Raw genomic sequence first — 18997 nt, 5'->3', positions numbered from 1 at the left:
GAATCGATTATAGCGTAAGTTTGCCAGAAAACTTGTATCATTTACAATGAGAACAAAGCTCACTATTTATAGCTGCACCTAGGGAACAAGGTCCTAGAATCATGCCCTTCTTTAATGTCAATTATAAGGGCCATTGGAGAAGATGTAACGGTGAACATAAATGATAAATTTTCTGTAACGGGTAGCGCACTAAATGCTGTGGAATATTCTCCATTAAATGCTACCAGACATAGGGTATTTATTGTATCTTTATGAGTGTCATTTTTTCTGGTGACAAACAGGACAATTGCCTTCGGTTTTAACTATCCTCTCCTTAGGTTTCACGTGTCACTCTCTTAAGCAGCCACTTAGCATAACATATTTTATCTTATACATTTACCCCTTCCATCAACAAACTTTTAAAAATTACCCCTCAGTCCGTCATGTGACCCAGAATCTCTCAGATCATTTTAATTAAGTCACTTAATCTTTTTCTTGATCTACTATTTTCGAAATAATTTGTATTTACCTACTTTTTTAATTGAAAAAATAAGAAAAAAAATATTAAAATAATACAACGGTTAGTAAACAAAGTATAGTAAATCGAAGAATCTAAATTAGGTAGCTTGTCTAAATTTCAAAAGTATTTACAACATCGCAACTTTAATGAATTCGTCGCACCAAAGGTATGGAGACTTTGCAAGTATTAGTAATAGAAGTTGAAGTTCCTTGGAGACTTTACAGTGTCGAATTTAACTTTGCTTTAATCAAATGTCTTTGACAAGAGTGAGTTGCTCTAGTGGTAAGCACCCTCCACTTCCAACCAAGATGTTGTGAGTTCAAGTCACCCCAAGAGTAAGGTGGGGAGTTCTTGGAGGGAGGGAGCCGAGTTTTTATCGGAAACAGCCTCTGGAATTATACTGGGTTGTTGTTGTTAATCAACATGATGATCAGCTGGATATAACACACAATAAATATACCATTAAATTCTACGGTGTGCATATGGTTAAAAAATAAATAAAAAATTAAATCAATTCCAAACCCATTATCACAAGAAGAGAAGTGAGTGCATTGGTAATTAAAAATATCCATGAATAATTTGTATATTCTAGTACCTTTAATATTCATATCAATAATAATTTATGAAAATAGTGGAGCAAAAAGAACTACAACTAATTTAAATAAAAGGTAATTGGAAGATTTCAGATTACTTATTAATATATCAAGGATAATTTTGAAAAGTTTGCTGATTGTAGGGATAAATTTGGTCAAATAGTATAATGATAAGAAATATATACGATATTTGAAAGCAGATGAATATATTGGTTGCAAACATGGGATTTTATCCTATACTCAAGCGTAGTATTCAGAAAAAAGGACAAAAGAAAAGTATTACGACGGAATGAATGGCCGAATTTTACACTTTTCCTAAAATAAGACGCGGCAGTCGCATAAACGAAGTTGTAAAATTCTCTCCTATACCCTTCCTTCTTCCCCACTTCCTCTGTACATTTGACATTTTCCCCGACATTACACCAACCCAAAAAATAAACTAATCATCACAATTCACACGACCCACAGATCCCAAAAATATCAACAACTCTCATCTACAATTTTTCATTTAATTTTCTATCAGTGAATAGTTTAATAATCTTCAAAAACTCTATAAATATATTTTAAAAAATGTCAAGCGACAGTGAGGACGAAGACGAGCTCTTACAGATCGCATTGCAGGAACAAGCTCAACGCAACATCAATTACCAGAAACCGGTTCATCAACCTTCTAAACCGGTTCGCAACTTCGTTCAGCCGCCATCGCAGCCCAACTCGAGAACCGGCGCTACCGGTAGTAATACGGCGGGGAGAAAGAACACTAACGCTGCTGCGATGCCGAAGAGCAGTAACAAGAACAGTAATCAGCAGCGGAAGTCTGTGGAAGATGACGATGATTCGGAAATCGAGATGCTGAGTATATCATCGGGCGATGAGGATTCGTCCAAGGATCGCGGGTTCGGGTCGAGGAATCGGGTAGCAAGTGGTGGAGGGAGAGCTGCACACGAGGATGATGGATTGTGGGATGGTGGTGAGCCTGATTGCTGGAAGCGTGTTGATGAATCTGAGGTATATCTATGTATTCCTTTTCTTATGCTTATTGAGCAACACTAGTAGTTCTATCTGCTTCTGCATATGCACTGTGGACTCATTGTACTGATGTTTGATAATATGTATGTTCAACAAGTTTATATAAGCTGAGGCAGTCTAGTTGTTATACATTTGCGCCCCATGTCTAACTACCTTGTTGTTGCTACCCTATGTCATAGCTTCATTTTACTTCTCTTGAGCCGAGGATCAGCCTCTCTACCGTCATAAGTTAGGGGTAAGGTCGGCCTACACTTTACCCTCACTAGACTCTACTTGTAGGATTTCACCGGGCTTCTTGTTGTTGTTGCAGTCTAGTTGTATGTACCAGTGGCGGCATTCAAAAAAATGCAAACTTGCTCGGTGATATTGACACTCTTAATTTTCAAAGGGATTCAATAATTTATTAACCAGAACAATTATTTAAACCTTATTTGTACGGATAATTTTCTGATGAAGGGGATTCAATTGAACCCCCTTCAACACACTTACCTCCACCACTGGTTTGTACTACTTGAATGATATATGCTTCTTAAGCTATACTAGTAGTATATGCTCCGACTCATGCCTTAAGGACTCCTCCTCGTTAGTGATATATTTCGGATGTATAAGGTCTATGAGCAGTTCTAGAGAATCTCTTTAGTTAGTAATTCTCAAAGGGGAAAAGTCTTCATCGAAAATTCTCAAAGGGGAAAAGGTTAGGATTTTGCCAAGCTTTATAGGGATTTTAAGCTGCAGAACACGAAAGCATGGACAGTCAGGCAAAAATGAAGGAAAAAGTGAAAAAAATATGTAATGGAAGAAAATATGACTTGAAAATATATTCACAAACAAGGGCAAATGAAATGAAAATACTAAACTCAAGTGAGATATATGAATAAAATCATGAAACCATTTGAAATTTCTAATAGAGATGCAAAGGTGAGGCTTTAAGTTTCTGATATAGGTTTAGTGACTAGGTTTCTAATGTTAAACTATCTAATTCATGTTCTTAGTCAGTACCTAATTTGTTCATTACCATTTCGTTAACAATGAACATATCAACTGCTAGTAATTGTTCATGTTTGGTTCTTCTCTTTAGGAAAAAGTAGAGCCCATAGGCAAACAGGTGCACGGTTTTAGCGCCTTGGTGGCAGCCTAACATAAACTCTATTTAAATACTGATAAAAAAACACTGTTTAAAGTATACGATTAAAGAATTTGCTTCAATGGATAACCTCTTTGCACATATCTGTTTGTACTATAGTTGCTTACTATTTCTAGTAACGTTCTTTACTATAAGCCTGTTTGCATTTTTTGAATAGTTTTTGGAATTCGCATTACTTGGATTGTTCATTTTTAAGGGAATTAGTCTTTAGGTCTTGTTATACCAATATGGAGCTATATGTAAAATTATTTACCTTACAAAAAATAATCAGGAGGAGCAATATGTATTTGTGTTATTGGTTAAACAGTCTTCTTTATCTTTTGTAAATAAATCAGAGGCTGTGAGTGGTAGTTCCCTTTCTGTGTGGCAATTGATATTTAAACATGATGAATAAGTATTGAAATTTACTTATTGAAAATCTTTGCAGCTAAGACGCAGAGTTCGTGAGATGAGGGAGGCAAGAGTGGTTCCAACCACTCAAAAGCCTGAGCCAGAGAAGACAGCTGTACCACAAAAAGCTCTTAATAATTTGCAGTCTTTTCCTCGTGGCATGGAATGCATCGATCCTCTGAAGTTGGGGTACTTCTCTTCTTGCTTAAGATCTGGCTTGGGAAAGTGCTTTCTCCTGATACTTGTGCTTACCGGGATGCTGATGCTGTTTTCCTAATGACAGGATAGTTGACAACAGAACATTACGGTTAATCAGTGAGACCTTACAAAGTTCCCCGTCCATAGGCGACAGAGATCATTTAGACCCCAAAGTTCGTGGTATTTAATTCTGTCACCATTTTTTTTTATTCTATAATGCTGCCTGTTTTTGATTCATTATTTTCCTCGGACCACATTTGGTCAGCACTACCTGGGAAAATGGGAAAAGAATTATGGTTGAGCCCCTTCAAAGTCATTGTTATCAAGTGTATGTGTAGATGCAGTGATAAATATGAAGATTGATCTTCATAACAAGATTTACTGGATTGAATGATTTCGTATTATGGGGTTGGATGATATCAAGCTTATGTTCCTGCGGCTGTCAGGTGCTTGTGGTTTCAATTATGGGGATCTTATTTGTGATGTATTACAAACTTGTGTTGTGATTACCTTTAGGTCTGTCATAGTGCACTTTATCTCCATTTCTGTTTATTCTTGTGGCATCAGGTAAATCAGGACCTCAAGCAGCTTTTTGACAGTCTTATTGCCTTTGTGGTTGAGCCTTAGGGAAATGATTTGTGCTTGTTTACTCTTTAGTACAAAAATAAAAAATAAAAAAGTAAAATTGATTTGTTCTTGTCTACTAGAAAATACCATATTGTGGTGTGAGAAAGCATGTGAAGCTTGGATTGCGAGTATAAGGTTATCTTCAATGTTGTAGCACTGCAATATGGTATGTCCTATAAGGAGGTATCGGACCACTTAAAGACAAGCTTAACGAGTAAATGCTGACAGCAGCAAAGGATTGCTTTTACTGATGCATGGATTTTTCAAAGGATTAATCCTAGTAGATAAATGATAATAGTGGGTAATGGAGGTCAATTTTTTCATTTTCATATTTACCAAATTCTATAACAATTTTCTTATTAGTGTCATTCAACTAATAAAATGAGGTCATTTCTACTTGTTTCAAAAGAAGTCATTTGAAGGAGAACCTTTATACTCTCCTCAAATGAACCTATGTCTTTACTATTTTTATTATCTACACTAGTTTTCTTACAAGTTCTTGCATAATCTTGCAGAGAGGTTGAATTACTTTTCTGAGAAATTTGACCCGAAGTTGTTTCTGTCTCGGATCCACCAAGACACTAGCGCTTCAGAGTTAGAATCAGGTGCTCTTGCTGTAAAGACTGATCTTAAAGGACGTACACTGCAGAAAAAACAGTTGGTTAAAGAAAATTTTGACTGCTTTGTGTCCTGCAAAACAACAATTGATGGTGAGCTTTACGTCCTGTAGCACGTGCTACTTTGGTCTTACCTTCATTTATGATAGAAAATGCTTAGTTTGGCGGCAATGTTTCCTTTTTGTAGATATTGAATCAAAGTTAAGACGGATTGAGGAAGACCCTGAAGGTTCTGGAACCTCTCACTTATTTAATTGTATCGAAGGAGTTAGTTCAATTGCTAATCGTGCTTTTGGGCCACTATTTGAAAGACAGGTATGTAGGCTCAATTCATTATATTTTATTAATACATGTAATAAAATTTGAGTGTGTAAGTCTGGTTCTTTACTTCTCTTGAATATGGATGGTACTTTATGTTTTTTTTTTAAAAAACTTTTGTGAGTGTAAACATTATTGTGTAGGCTCAAGCTGAGAAGATAAGATCTGTTCAAGGAATGCTGCAGAGGTTCCGAACACTATTTAACTTGCCCAGCACGATTCGTGAGAGCATTGGTAGTGGTGAATATGACCTGGCAGTCAGGGAGTACAGGAAAGCAAAGTCAATCGTTCTGCCTTCTCATGTATGGATGACCTAGTTAATGCTATGAATTTAACATATGCTTGTGTTGTATGCGTTATCCTCCAAGTGAGAATGGCATATAGAGTTTTAATATGATTGTTTTACGTGTGCCTTTCTGTGGTTAGCCTTTATATTTCCTGGCCTTATTAATCTGTTTTATAGTCATTATAATTGGTGCTACCAGTAATTGATTATGCTTGGATCCTATCATATATTGTAGTTTAGGACTTCTTTGCAGAAGCTTCTCCTATGTATGCAATTGACAATTTTGCTTTTTAAAAAAAATAAAAAATGATTTGCTTAATGTACAGGTGCAAGCACCTCCTTGATGCCTTATTTGATGAGACCTTGAATTTAATTATTTGAGAGAAGTATTTTAGGTGCTTTAGACATCCTCTGTTTCTGACTGCGTGTATACAATTGACGATTTTGCTTTTTTACTAACAATTTGTTTAATGTACTGGTGCGAGCACCTCCTTGATGCCTTATTTGATGAGACCTTGTATTTAATAATTTAAGAAAAGTATTTTATGTGCTTTAGACATCCTCTGCTGCTTCTCACTGTGTTCTGATTAGTTAAGCTGATTAAAACTTGACAGAGTTCCATATTTTCATGGCTTAGTTTTGATTTCGTTGTAGTCATGTTCCAGTTGACATTGTTATATGCTCCTTAACATGTTGGGTTCAATAATAGTCTGATGCTTAACCTTTTTTGATTAGTTTCTGACCTAAATCGATTTACTGTTTGCATCTCTTTGTCTTTCTTAATATTTTTCATAGTTATTCATAGTTTTTGCCCTATCTGTGTTACTCACTCTTGATTGAATATCTTTCCGTCAGGTTGGAATTTTGAAGCGTGTGCTTGAGGAGGTTGAAAGAGTTATGCAAGAATTTAAAAGCAAGCTTTATAAGTCTCTGGAAGATCCTCAGATTGACCTAACAAATGTAAGTTATGGTTACCATCTTGAGTTCAACATTAAAAAGTCAAAAAGTTATGACCAGTGCATGATTAGGACGTTACTGTAGATAGTTTGGTTCTCTTAAAGTCCACAAGGAGGTGTTCTTTAATATACACTTGGATTGTTGAAACTTGAAAGACTAAAGATCTCAGAACTCTTCTCTTGCTAAACTTAAAAATGTGAAAATATATCTCGAGCTTTCAATTTGTGGATTAGGGATAGTCCTAGGACCTTTCAACTTCCTTTGCTTCCTTTCCCCTTTCTATCAGACATCCACTTCTGTTTTGGTGACCCGTCACCTGTTGAGGCCATTCTATTTGACTACTTATGTCATATCCATTTGAGCTACCTATTTTTGGGATAAATAGTGATTACATATAAAGAAACGGGATAACCCCATATATGTGAGGTATACAACATTAGACTCTAATACCCAAGGATACTTGATTTCTGCAAGGAGGCATATCACTCTTTTGCTGTGTCTTGTCTAGCTAATACTTGTTTTTTTCTTGTTAATGCTAAATTGTGATAGGATTGAAATGCCTCAAACATGTTCTTTTATAGTGTCCTTTTAAGTTCATAATGATTTAGGGTATCCTTTTGTACTGTTACTGCTGTCTAGGGACTTGATTGGTGTTCTTCTTTTATAAAATTATGGGTATCTTATAATTGTATATTAGCTGGTTAATTTACTGAGCGAGCTTTCCTGGCTGCAAATAGCTTCTCCTAACGCTCTCTTTTGAGTCTAAATTCTAAAGCACTTCTTGGAATTTGGGAGGTCATGATCAACGTTAGGTTGCTCAAAGCTTAGCAAGGTTTAAGCATCAACATGTAAAGTTCCTTTGTATATCATCACCGTACTTTTACTTGAAGCAGTGAGCCATATTAATAGTTTTCTTCGGACCTCCTTTTCGTGATGTATGGTAGGGTGCAAACTTGTTGATCACCTCGCACCTGCTATCTGAATTTATTTTCTTGTTTCCTGTGTATAAGATAGAACTGAATACACATAGAGGTAACTAATTTATTCATATTGAAGTGTGCCTATATCATCTATCAAATGTCTTATATGAGTAGACAATCAGCCTGATAAATTGATATCGGACTGCAATCTCAATGTAACTGCCTTTTGCTGTGTGATAAAGAACTTCCAGACAAATGTTTGGATATCTTGCTACATATATGAAGGAGAAATGTGATATTCTCTGCTAAAGAAGGGTGAAATTGCTTATATCAAGGTATGTCAGGTCTCAATTGCCGGATTACTGAGGGTACACCAAACAGTTCTGATAATTGGTTACCCTGCACTTGAATTATGGACCTTATATTTGTGTGCAACCATCTAAATGCAGATACTTTAAATTGTCACTTTCTACGTTTAAGGAAAATTTAAAATATTTTCCTATAAATACTTGTTACTCGTATTTGACTTTAATTGCTTCATGCAGCTTGAAAATAATGTGAGACTCTTGTTGGAGTTGGAACCCGAATCAGATCCTGTGTGGCACTATTTGAATATACAGGTGAGGACTCTAAGGTCCAATCATCAGTTTCTATTTTTGTTCCTAGTTTCTTTTTCTTTTACTAGAAAGACAATTTTATTGAACATAAAGCCTTGTGAGACTAACAATTGAAACAAAAGATCGACCAATTGACAAGATATAATGTTACATCATGAGTTGTTTTATAGCAACTGCTAACTCCACTATGAGTTTTGTTACCGGTTGAACTCATGGTTGTTTGATGTCTCTTAACCTTTCGATTGAACCTATTAAGTTCCCACGTCGATTGAGGGTATGAGAAGTTGTCTCCTTGGGTGGTTTTGGACAATTTTCACCTCATAAGCAAGGTTTTGGATAATTTTTACCTCATAAGCAAGGTTTTGGATTGAGCAGGCTCAAGGTCCATTTTCTTAACATGGTAAAAGGTGGGGTCAACTATTTGAATCCTCACATTCTCATTTAAGCTCAACTCATATCATCATCATACCAACTAAAAATGTAATATGAGGATTCATCATGAATTGGCAAGTTTTATGCTTTGGCAAGTTTTATGCTGGCTGTCAGCCTACCAAAACTCTCCTCCTTTATGAGCAAGCTCACATTTCATTAAAAACAGAAAACTCGTGATGGTTTGTGAAACCCTCTCTCTTCTGCATAGACCACCACAACAACAACAACAACAACATACCCAGTATTATCCCACACCGTGGGGTCTGGGGAGGTTAGTGTGTACGCAGACCTTACCCCTACCTTGTGAGGATAGAGAGGCTGTTTCCAATAAACCCTCAACTCTTCTGCATAGACTATAGTTGAACCATTCTGCAATGTTCTCTTTGTTGTCCCTCTGACAGAACCACAGAATCCGAGGTTTGCTTGAGAAATGCACTTTGGATCATGAATCAAGGACGGAAAATTTTCGGAATGAGATGCATGAAAGAGCTTTATCTGATGCAAAATGGAGGCAAATTCAGCAAGATTTGAACCATTCTGTAAGCCCAACTGCCTGTTATCAGAAGACATTTGATAATTAACTGGATTTAAACATTAATGTACTAATTTTCTATCCCAAATGATCATCAGTCAGATGTTGATTACTCTGATTCTCATGAAAATACATATTTGCCGGGTGATTCACAACAAGTGGAATTTAGTGGTGAAAAGGTTGATGCTCTCAGAGGAAGTTATATAAGGAGGTTAACTGCTGTAATTATCCATCATGTGCCTGCCTTTTGGAGAGTAGCTATTGCAGTTTTCAGCGGGAAATTTGCGAAGGTAATGAATTTTTCTTCCAAGTATACTTTGTAACTAGGTTGGTGCAAAATCCGAAGGATATAAACAAGATATTTTCTGATAATTTACAAAGTCAATGAGGGCCAGAGCTTTTGTGGTGTTTTTGAGTTATTTCAGTGTCGAAACAAAAGCAGTTAAATTTGCATCTTGCACTTGTCATTTTTGGGGGTTTCAATTTATGTTTTAAACAATTCAAAAAATGGATGACAATCATTGATAAGTTTGGTTAACCTCAGTTTGCTTAGTTGATTTGCATAATCTTTGAGTCTTGTAAGAACACAGTTTCCGAATACAACTTTGTGCATTAGGTTTAGAAGTAATTCTCATTTTCTGCACCCAAGGGTATGGCCTAGTGGTCAATGAAGTGGGTTGAGAACCATGAGGTTTCACGGTCAAATCCTGCGGAGGCAAAAATACTCAGGTGATTTCCTTCCATTTGTCCAAGCCTTGGTGGATAGGATTACCAGGTACCTGTGCTGGTGGGAGGTACCTGTGGAATTAGTTTAGGTGCCCGCAAGCTGCTCCGGACACCACGGTTATAAAAAGAAAAGTAATTGTCAATTTTCTTTCTTTGGTTCGTTGTTAATCTGACCTACTGATTTTACTAGTTTCTGATTGAGCTCTTATTATCTAGGACGAGAGGAAAATCCATGAAGATTGAAAACATGCAGTTAAGAAATGGTCTGATAATGTATCTACTTAATTTCAAAAAAAAGAAATGGTCTGATAACGTAAATCTTCTGTCACTGGTCGATATTAATAGATATCTAAACAAAGTTACATCTGTTATCTGCCCTTGGTTTGTAATCAAGATCCTGTTATAAAGTTAAAACATGTCAAACACCAAAGAGCTTGATAAACACAAAGAGGAAATATCTGATTTCTTTTGGCACTATTTAAAACTAATGATTCTCCCTCGTCCCTAAAAGAATTGGTGTTCGGAGTACGGTGCTGAACTTATCTAATTCAGTGTGAATTTGGACATTGATTTCTTAAATATTTAATGTAAAATTTATTTATTTAAAAACTAAATAAAAAGTACTATAAGTAACATTTTTATTGTTAAAATATTTAAAAGCTTTTTTTTAAAATGGGTAACGGGTATATTAAAACATCAGCACAAAGGAAGTGCTGGAATTCATATTTACAGATTACAAAATGCAAAAATATCACCTGCACATCTCACAGGGATCGTATGACATCTATGATAGATTCTGCTTCATCTACACATTTTTCTTTACAACAAAAGTGAAATAACTAAATACAATTCATCTTAATCTTCTGTACCGAGCTACTTCTATCTTCAAAGCATCTTGCATTCCTTTCTTTCCATAGTGTCCACCAGATGCATGCTGGGATGATCTTCCACCAACTCTTCTGCTTTACACAACCACCTGAATATTTAAAAGCTTTTTGAAAAGAGTGTTGTCAAAGAAAAACTCTTTGACTCCGTAAAGATGACGTTTGTTACTGTCCGGCACTATCTTATTACTGGGATTTTGCTTTTTTTTCATAGTGATTCTAAAAAATATGGCTCCCCTATTAGTGTTTGTGTCATTATTCTTGGGACGACACATTCAAGGCGAAGCAACTACATAGTGTTAACGGTGCTTACAATGCTGTTCTACATCGTGGTGCCAAAAGTAACTCTTGTCACCCCAACAACACTTCACCCCCAACTAAAAGCACCCTTCAATCCCTCATCTTCACCAGAGCCAAAATTCCTTTTCTTGAGAATTGATGACAACCCACAAATTTGCAAATGAAATTGCACGTAGAACTATCCAACGGGAACAAAGGGGTAAGTGGGTTCTTTGAGCGGGGAAGGGTGGTTTACTGGTGGTAGTAGATTTGTACGTTGAAATCAAAAAACAAAGCTAAAAGGGAACAATGGCTATTAATTTCACATCGGATAAGAATAAGGGGGTAATAGAACGCCCGTAAAGTTTAGGTGTGTAACTGAGTTCTGGGGACAAGTTTGAGGGGTAACTTGTGTATTTTCCCTATAAGATATGCAGTCTCATCTCTCAACATTTGTTATTTATTTCCATCCGCTAGTTTCTTTGATCTCAATGGACCTTTCTTCTGGTTCTGTAGTCTTCTCAAGTATCCTCTGATTCAAATATGAATGCCTCTGCGAACAAAATTGAAGAAAAAGCGGGAGATGGGAAGTACTCAAATCATTCACTTGATGAAGTTGCTGGGATGGTTCGCAGTACTATATCAGCTTATGAATCCAAGGTAATTGTCCAATCTTGATGGTAGGAGAGTAAAGTATAGATATATATGTAATCTTTGAGTAGTTTGTGGACTTTGTTGTCTTCCATTTATGGTTGTAATAGGAATAGTTATCGGAAATTTCCCCACTTCCAAATTTGTCCTGCCAAAAAGAAAAAAATTTGACTATCACTTCCAAACTTTTTGCTTTTCAATCAATGAGGATCGAGGCCTGCTGCACATTACTTCTCTTTGTTCTATTTGTTTTGCTGGGAAGGGGTTTTATTTTATTGAGGTCACTATTATGTAATTCTTTGCTGGGAAGGGGTTTTGTTGAGCTCACTATTATGTAATTACTCCGAATTATCTAAAGAGCAGCCTTTCGAAGGCGTTTTATAATGAAAACGTATCCCCAGTGAAAACCTCTCTATGTAAACTTTTCACCCATGTTTGTCTGTGTTAGCATAACCTTTCCAGCACTTTTTGACTTAGGACGCAGTTGGTTTCAGTTTATCTATGAAAGTCTATATCGGAGGAGGAAGTTAGATTCATTGGACGGTTGCGGCTCACAGTATCTAGATTTGAAGTACTCCATTGCCTTTCCTTCTTTCAGACAGTATGATTACTGTGACAAATCTAAGCATGACTACACCCAAACTGCTTAAGCTCTTTACTTCAGTTTGTTGGCTTTGTACCCTTTTTAAGTTTTCACATTCTTTTACACTAGGAGCAAGCTGTAGTTAGTCTTTCTGTTATCAACCTCGTTTTGGCATTCCAGAAAACAAATTTGCAACTAGGCTTTGCAATTGATTTGTATGTCCCGGGGTGAAAGAGGTGTAACATCTTACGATTTCATATGTTCGTTTTGCTTCTTTTTAATGCATCTGAGTATTGAAGTTACTCCCACAGGTCCAGAATGCATTTGGGGATCTTGAAGAATCAAATATTCTTTGCTCATACATGAGTGATGCCATAAAGGAGATATCCAAAGCATGTCAAGCTTTTGAAGCAAAAGAATCAGCGCCTTCAGTTGCTAGTACGTAAATTTTAGAGTTGCTTAGACTATTGTGCATGAGAGGTATCTGATTGACTTTATTCCTTCGTAACAGTTGCAGCACTGCGAACACTTCAGTGTGAGGTCTCAAAAGTTTACATATTGAGGCTCTGTTCATGGATGCGGACTACAGTTGAAGAGATATCAAAAGATGAATCCTGGGTCCCAGTATCTATTTTAGAAAGGAATAGATCTCCATATACCATTTCTTCCTTGCCTTTGGCTTTCCATTCAATTATCACATCTGCAATGGATCAGATCAATTCGTAAGTTGTAGAGGTTTGTTACATGCTGTACATATTTATACATAAAGACATAAGTATCCAGTTACCCCTACATATGGCAGTAAGTTGAACGGTCTGGGTAGCTATGATTCTCTCATTATGTAACATGTTTGCTACTTTGACATTTACTGTTACTTCCTTATTTTTTTAAAAAGTTGCTTTGACATTACTTGTCAAAAAAAAAAAAAAGGGAAAAAAGCTTCAGACACTGGGAAGTGCTTCAAATCTAGGGTTGCAAGACTTAAGAATGAATACATGACTTAAGAAAGAGTGAATAAGTGGTAATTTGCACCTATGTGAGCCTTAGACCAGCTTTATTAAACATCACTTGGTTCCCTTGAATGAGGAAACTTGACGAAGGAATTGTTAACTTTTCGTTGTCTTTGGAAGCTATAAGCCCTTAAGAACTCGCTAAATCAAGGGTCATTTGTGGCTTTGCATACGTAATCTGAACTTCTAAACTAAAATTTTTGACTAGGTTCACTACATTTATATACCACTTGTATATGGGTGAAAATTTTATTTTATAAATTAGGTAAAAATTTAACCAAAAGGTACCTCTTACTTACGTTAGAAAGATTATGCTGCAGTTATAATTATTGATAAGACTTGTCTTTTCACTAGAAAGAAAGTTTTGCTAATGAGAATAGCTGTCACAAAGATTAGAACCTGAAGATGACTAATTCTACTTTCTCTGGGACCTCTAGAACAGATAGAGATGTGATAGACCATATAGAGGTTCCACTGATTCTCCTCCCACTCCTTATGTACTAAATTTAAGGCGGTTTTAGAATTTACTGGTTCTACAGTCTGTCCACGTACGCCATTCACTGGCAAATGGCGAGAAGGTACAATTCCCTCAAATCTTACCTTTCCAGCTATGATCAAGTCTTGGAGTTTAGTGCTAAAAACTCATTAAATGAGTGAGAGAGAACAAAAGATTTCTTAAGTATTCTTGCAAAACAATAACAAAAACATATTTCATTATTACAGTGTTTGTTAAATAATGTACCAAGGACTTGATTGTTCTAGGTCTTCTCAAATGTGATGGTAATTGAAGTCTCTGTTACCTTTTAAACTTAAGTGGAACCTTTGCTTAATAGAAGAGGCGAAGGGAAATTCCTGAGATATATTGAGGAATGAGGAAAGCACATACAGATTTAGTGAAAATATGAGTAACACTATAAAGCTGAGTAACAAAGTGATGAATAAAGAGATACCAAAAGGATCGTGTATTTGTTCATACTAGCTATTATTCAAATTTTTGCAAGGATGGAGTGGACATTGCAAGAAAAGGAGTCCCCTACTGAGAATGTGTAAAGATAAGATGGAAGCATCTGAAGGCGCAAACCGCAGATGATGGATATCACTAATCCTTTTAGGATCAAATTGAGGTGTGATTGCCTGCTCTTAATGATAGAAAAGGCGAATAGAGATGGGCGGGATTGTGAATGATTTCTCGTGAGATTTCTAAAAGTATCCCAAGGCCCCAAAAATCATTCTGCTTAGGAAGATGCATAAACTCTTAGTTAAGAAGAGGTTGATTCTTCAACACCTCCTATCTCTCCTCAAGAGAGTCATGTATGATTTAATCTTTCTGACTCCTTTAGAGTTTTGGGAATCACCAACTGATTAAGTGTTTATCTTTAACAAAGGTTAAAAGTTAGAACATTCTAGTAGGTTTTCCGTCATGCTGTTTATTTGTTGTTGGAGGGACATGGAAGTGTGATGTCTTTTAGGATGGGTGGAACCTAATATTATTAGCTGTGGATAGTAATTCATTTTGGTTTGCGTGGGATATGGATATCCTTACCTGGTCGAAAATCATATCCGTGTCTGACCTTTATCCCGAAAAGGGAAAAAAATGAAAACAGGAAGCAAAAAGGCATATCCATCTCTGAGATTTGACAATGAGTGGATAAAATGGTAATATACTTTACTGAGAACCATACTACTAAGATATTTTGTCTGAATTGGTGGACGACTTTTTGTTTGTGGACCCCTTGTAAGAGGTTCTAGGATCATGCCTAATATCATATCACTGCTAGAAAAACACATTGCTCTCAGTACATATGTATGTCACAGCTTTGACCTTTTTTTGATAAATAAAGGAGGTAGCAGCTGTATAGTACTAAGGAGCCAAAGGCGTAAAAAGGGACCCATGCTTCTTTAATTAACACGAGGAGTCCATGAAGTCCAAATATGTATCCATGTCATTTTCTTTCCACGTGATTTATTTTTAGTGCCTGGGCATTGGAAGACGAAGTTAGAACTTTCTGCCTTTTCTGCTGTCTACCTCTAGAATTGATTGTGCATAGGCATCAAAAACAATATCAAATGGAAGTTAACATAGAGATTTTTGTTTCCTCAGTGTCTCTTAAGCAGCATTTATATCCGTGTTCATGCTACGTAGGGACTTAAAGCACATCTCCTCCCTCAATGGTTAAAAATTTGCAAGGAAATCGATCAAAAGTATCTCCATTCACTCTAGGCACATCTCCTCCCTCAGTGGTTAAAAAGTTACAAGGAAATCTATCAAAAGGTTGAATAATTCTTGTAAGCAAAGATGAACTCTTCTTGTGGTAAGCCGCATTTGACAGTGTATTTAGGCCATCAGAGAACAAGTCTGTTACTTTATTATGAGAGTTTAAGTATGTCCCAACTTTTGTTCGGTTCTTACTTTTTCGTTAGCTAAGCTTTTATTCTTTCCAGAATGATTGTGTCTTTGCGGAATGAGGCGATGAAGTCAGAAGACATATTCTTGCAGCTTCAAGGAATCCAGGAATCTGTTAGACTTGCCTTCTTGAATTGTTTGCTGAATTTTGCTGGTACGTAGAAGTTGATACCTTAGCATTTCAGTAGCTGAAAGACTTCAGAGCTTGATACAAATTGTTTTCCCTGATAATTATAGGTCATCTGGAGCAAATTGGAAGTCAGCTTAACCTGAATAAATCCAACAAAGAAAGTCCATATTTTCAAAATGGATATCTTGAACCAGAAGAAAAATCATCTGATCCCCTACCAGGAAGTATTGTTGATCCACTTCGACAGCTGCTGATGGTTCTAAGTAATATTGGATATTGTAAAGATGAACTTGCTCGTGAATTGTACTGCAAATACAAACAAATTTGGCTGCAGTCGAGGTACAAAATTACTTTCTGCTCTTTAGTTTACACATTTAGTTAAAAGCACTTTAATGATATCTTGCTCCAAAATATATAAGAAGTATTGGAAAATCCCAGCAAGTAAGCTGGATAGACTTAGGAATGTTATTTCTTATATTAGCATCATGCAGAACGGATTTCAAGGTGAGATTCATAAAATGGTTGGTTACACTGGACATTACTGGTTTGCACATTTTGCATAGAACTCTTATTCTTATGTTGAATAAGAAAAAATGAGAAGACTGTGTTGATCATTTCCTAGGCCTTTTCTCCCTCGACTTTGGCAAGTTTTTTGTTTAACTGCCAAATATTATGTTTAACATCATGTCATTATGATATCTACTTTAGGGGTAAGGATGAAGAGGACAGTGATATCCAAGAATTGATTATGTCTTTTGCTGGGCTTGAAGAGAAGGTCCTTGAACAGTACACTTTTGCAAAGGTATGACATAAAACTATTGTATCAATTTTTACCTGGAAGAATCTAAAAGAGAAATAGAACCTTGAGTCGAGAAACTACTGCACGTCTCTGGAGATTCTTGAATGAGTAATATTTGCGCCAAGCATGTGGCAAAATGTTTATTCAATTATACAGTTATAGTCATTGTGCTTTCATACAAATTGCTTGTTCATGTACCTTTTTCAGAATCAAAATACAATGTGCTGCGATTAACCCTCACCCCCTAATCATTTAATTCAATACAATTGGGAGACAGGCAGTTAGATGATATATCTTTTGGTCCCTCGTGGGTGTGGAAGTTGTAAAATATCCCCCAAAAAAGAGGAAGTTGCAACATTTATGTGCTGTGCTTGATATGGTCATACATTTCTTAAATAAAGGCTCCATAATTACTATTTTTTGGCATATTTTTGTCAGACCAATTTGATTAGAACAGCAGCTATAAACTATTTCTTGGATGGCGGAGTGCAATGGGGTGCTGCGCCAGCAGTTAAGGTGAGAAAGACACTTCTCATTAACTTAGTGTGTTTTCACCTTTGAATGTTAACATGTCCTTTTCTGCCTTACAGGGTGTGCGAGATGCTGCTGTGGAATTGCTGCACACTCTAGTAGCTGTACATGCAGAGGTAAAATTCCCTGATTGTTTTATGGGCATACTGTTGCTGAACTAGTTAATTTTTAAATTTCCTTATTACTTGGTCTTCTTTGTAATATTGATTTTTCTCTTCACAGGTCTTCGCTGGTTGTAAGCCTCTACTGGACAAGACGCTTGGTATTCTTGTTGAAGGCTTAATTGATATTTTCCTAAGTCTTTTCCATGAAAATCAAGACAAAGATCTCAAAGCATTAGACGCGAATGGCTTTTGCCAGCTTATGCTTGAGGTGAATTGGCAGTCTACTGAGTCTTATAAAAAATAATGAAAAATAATAACTACATACTAAAGCTAAAAATTGACACTGTACTGTTGCTATGTTCAGTTAACTTGCGCCTCAGACATTTGTGTGCTTTGCATTTGCTTTTTGAGTACTTTTGGTTCCTCTAAGTTTACAGCATTCAATGTTGAGCCAAAAAACATAAATAGTTCCTGGGATTTTTTCTGATGGTTTGTCTGGCTAAACGTGCAGCTTGATTACTTCGAGACCATATTGAATCCTTATTTTACACATGAAGCAAGGGAGTCGCTGAAAACATTACAAGGGGTCCTCTTAGAGAAAGCAACAGAGTGTGTTGCTGAGGTTACTGAGACTCCAACTCACAGCCGCCGGCCGACACGTGGAAGTGATGATGTATTTCTGGATGACCGGCAACAAGGGATGACTGTATCACCGGATGACTTGATTGTGAGTAACACTTGCTCTCTATGCTCTTCTTTTCAGATTTTTTTTCCCGCTTACCTTCTGAGTTATCTCTACAGTTAAGATAGGACTTTCTTACAGAATATTGCTTATTATCACTGAATCCACCCGACAATTTTGCTGCTTTGCCTGGCCACAGTCCTGCCTTTCACCAAAGTGTCTAGTTTAGACAGTGTCATTGAGTTGTTTCCTCCACCTTTCTTACTTGCATTTCAATTGTGTTTTAATTCTCAGGCTCTTGCCCAGCAGTATAGTTCTGAGCTACTTCAATCTGAACTTGAGAGGACTAGAATCAATACAGCATGCTTTGTGGAATCAATTCCCCTGGACTCTGTTCCAGAATCAGCAAAGGCAGCATATGCTTCTTTTAGAGGACCTATGGATTCTCCCAGTAGAAATTTTAGGGGATCACAACATATTGGATCCCCAAGTTTCTCCAGGCCAAGACGTAGATAAATCAGTATCCATTTCTTTTGTGTCAGTTTTTCTTATGTAATGCTTGTGCAGTTGTTGTATGTTAGCAGTTCCTACATTCTTTTGTTAGAAGAGAGGAATTTTGCTGATTCATTCATGTACGGAGAATTGAAGCTGTTTTTCGCCAGTACGGTTTCAAAAGATTTTATGCAATTTTCTTTATATAAAGTTGGCTGAGTTTTAATCTTGTATTTGGTCTTATTCTACTTTCGATCCCATATATAGCTGAGGGGTATACCGTGGACAGACCACCTTGTGTTGCTACAAGTAGCTAATTACTCCGTCTGGTTTTACCACACCATTGGGTATGTGTATCCTTCTAGTCGTTTGCTCAAAGCAAATTTTAGATTGGGCCAATGTCGTTGGGAGTCCGTATGCTTCAACTTACGTCTAGAATTCTGTCTCAGCTGCTGTCATCTGGTATCATTGCTCTAGACTAACAGACTAACTCGGGGTTGGATAAAAGTGAGGAAAAAGAACATGGTAGCTGCTGCTTGGCCCTATTTCTACGAAGGAACCTT

The 18997-nt window shown here is 36.6% G+C and overlaps 1 protein-coding gene across 1 annotated transcript; it reads left to right on the top strand.

The window, feature by feature from the left end:
* The first annotated feature begins 1328 nt into the window (after window positions 1-1328).
* Window positions 1329-18663, top strand: LOC107763887 (exocyst complex component SEC5A-like). The gene is made up of 21 exons (XM_016582396.2): window positions 1329-2100; window positions 3693-3844; window positions 3939-4033; window positions 4996-5190; window positions 5285-5412; window positions 5559-5717; window positions 6557-6661; window positions 8124-8198; window positions 9029-9166; window positions 9258-9449; window positions 11565-11708; window positions 12594-12720; window positions 12794-13004; window positions 15735-15850; window positions 15934-16165; window positions 16535-16628; window positions 17064-17141; window positions 17216-17272; window positions 17379-17528; window positions 17772-17987; window positions 18237-18663. Exons 1-21 carry the CDS (start codon window positions 1663-1665, stop codon window positions 18456-18458), a joined length of 3324 nt encoding a protein of 1107 aa, XP_016437882.2. The 5' UTR covers window positions 1329-1662; the 3' UTR covers window positions 18459-18663.
* Window positions 18664-18997: the final 334 nt, after the last annotated feature.

This window comes from Nicotiana tabacum, chromosome 12, assembly GCF_000715075.1.
Source record: "Nicotiana tabacum cultivar K326 chromosome 12, ASM71507v2, whole genome shotgun sequence".
NCBI classification, from domain to species: domain Eukaryota; kingdom Viridiplantae; phylum Streptophyta; class Magnoliopsida; order Solanales; family Solanaceae; genus Nicotiana; species Nicotiana tabacum.
This window is presented reverse-complemented; position numbering and strand designations above follow the sequence as displayed.